Source organism: Elephantulus edwardii, unplaced genomic scaffold (assembly GCF_000299155.1).
Source record: "Elephantulus edwardii isolate Elephantulus edwardi_28Jun2011 unplaced genomic scaffold, EleEdw1.0 scaffold00045, whole genome shotgun sequence".
In the NCBI taxonomy this organism is placed as follows: domain Eukaryota; kingdom Metazoa; phylum Chordata; class Mammalia; order Macroscelidea; family Macroscelididae; genus Elephantulus; species Elephantulus edwardii.
Window position 1 is genome coordinate 3653394 of NW_006399795.1, and position 2198 is coordinate 3655591.

The 2198-nt window shown below is 37.7% G+C and overlaps 1 protein-coding gene across 1 annotated transcript in view; it reads left to right on the forward strand.

Moving 5' to 3' along the window:
* Window positions 1-2198, forward strand: part of LZIC (leucine zipper and CTNNBIP1 domain containing) — a 14603-nt gene that overhangs the window by 8416 nt on the left and 3989 nt on the right. The window contains exon 2 of the mRNA XM_006885770.1: window positions 2035-2170. Within this exon, the coding sequence (XP_006885832.1) occupies window positions 2035-2170 (136 nt within the window). The remainder of the gene's footprint in view (window positions 1-2034; window positions 2171-2198) is intronic.

Consider the following 2198-nt stretch of genomic DNA (forward strand, 5'->3'; position numbering starts at 1 on the left):
TCATGCTTGGGAGGGTGGAGGGCAGGTGCAGGAGGTGAAGGCCCTCTGGGAGGTGGTTTGATTCGGTGACTGGGGCAATTGGGATGGGTATGTCAGAGACAATGAGATTGGCACAGGACAGAGCAGAGTTTAGGGATGTTATACATAGGGTCGCTATGAGTCGCAAGCGACTCGACGGCACCTAACAACAAGAAGAATATGTTTCTATTATTTCTTTTCTGATTTTACTCTTCTCTTATTTCTTTCCCCTCTGTAACCATCCAAGCATGATTCTTTCTGTATATAAACCTTAGCTTTTTATAATACTGAATTAATATATTTGTCCTTTGTGACTGACTGCACTCAGCAAAAGATTCATTAACGTTATGTGTTGTGCTGTGAGTTCTTCATTATACTTTAGTGTTAGGTAGTAGTCTGTTGTGTACATGTACCATAGTTTCTTTATCCAGTCATCTGTTGATGGGCAATATTGTATTAAATATCACAAATGAAGAACTAATACTTGACCCATGTTAAATGTCTAGTAAATGGTAGTTGTTGCTATTTGTGGTAAATAATTGGGTTGTTTACTGCTAACCAAAAGGTTGGTGATCACTCTGTAGGAGAAAATCAGAGCTGTAGATTCACTGCTTTGGAAACTATATGGCACTTCCACTCTGCCCTATGGGCCACTATCATTTGGACTCAGTCTAATGGTTGTCGGTTTGGTTTTTCTGTTATTCAAATGATAACTAATATAAGTACAAATAGTGGTATACTTCAAGTACACTATGTACTACCATTAATGATGATTGTTGTTAGGTGCTGTTGAGTCAAGTATGACTCCTATCAACAACAGATCTGAACCCTGTCCTATCCTGTGCCATCCTCACATTTCCTGACACACAAGAGCCCATTGCAGCAGTCACTGTGTCAGTACACCTAGTCGAGGGTCTTCCTCTCTTTTGCTGACCCACCTTTCCAACTATCTTGTCCCTCTCCAAGGAATAGCCCTCCTAGCAACATGCCCAAAGTATGTAAGGCAAAGCCTCATCATCCTTCTCTCCAAAGTTCACTCTGGTAGTAGTAGTAGTAGTATAGAAAAAACCAGTTATTTATTGAGTACCTATTATATACTTCATATTTTGTCTATCTCATCTAATGATCACAACAACCCTAAGATTAAGACTGTATCACAGTGATATCTGCCTAAGGTTGAAGGGATGGGTAGTCCTAGTTGAGTGGGATAATTCTCACTATCCATGCCAGAAACTTCGGTTTGATTCCCAGCCAGTGTAGGCATTGTCAGTTAATGCAGGCCTGATGCTGATGCTGAACAGGTTTCAGACAAGATGAGGTGTATTCAGGGTACTATGGCCATGGATGCTGAACAAGTTTCTGAGAAGCATCTCGACTAAGACAAACTAGAAAGAAAGACCTGACAATCTACTTCCAAAAAATGAGCCAGTGAAAACAAGTCTGATCCCATTGGGTCTGGGGAATCTAATAAAAATAACATGATTATTTGTAATTTATAGGTAAAGAGACTAAAGGCTTGCATAATGTTATATCATTGATTAATAGATGCTTAAAGGAAATTAAGGGAGCTGTGGTGGCATAGTGGGTAAGGAATCATATTACCAACGCAAAGGCTTGCAATTTGAATCCACCAGCTGCTTTGAGAAAAATGGACCGTCATCTCTCATGCACAGCCTCCTAGAAGGTCAGCTGTGAGTCATTTCTGACTAGATAGCATATAACAACAACAATGAAAGAATATTTGTTAGGTGTATTTTATTTTAGTAAAATTAAAAGGTCTTATTAGTAAAGTAATGGCATTGCAAGAAAATGTACCACTGCTCATATTTGAATACATTCATTATTAGTATATTGGTGGACACCACCCTTGTTTTTCCCTGAGATATTTTTGGTAAATATATGTATCTATAAATTTTATGATACTAAATACAATACTAATATTGCTTTCTTTATTTGAAACTCTTGTGTTGTTTTTTATTTTGTTTTTTGTTATGATGTTCATTCACTGTATCTTAGAGAGGAACTTGATACAGAGGAATATGAAGAAACCAAAAAGGAAACATTGGAGCAACTAAGTGAATTTAATGATTCACTGAAGAAAATTATGTCTGGAAATATGACTTTGGCAGATGAACTAAGTGGAATGCAACTGGTAAGCATAATTGACCAATGTACACATT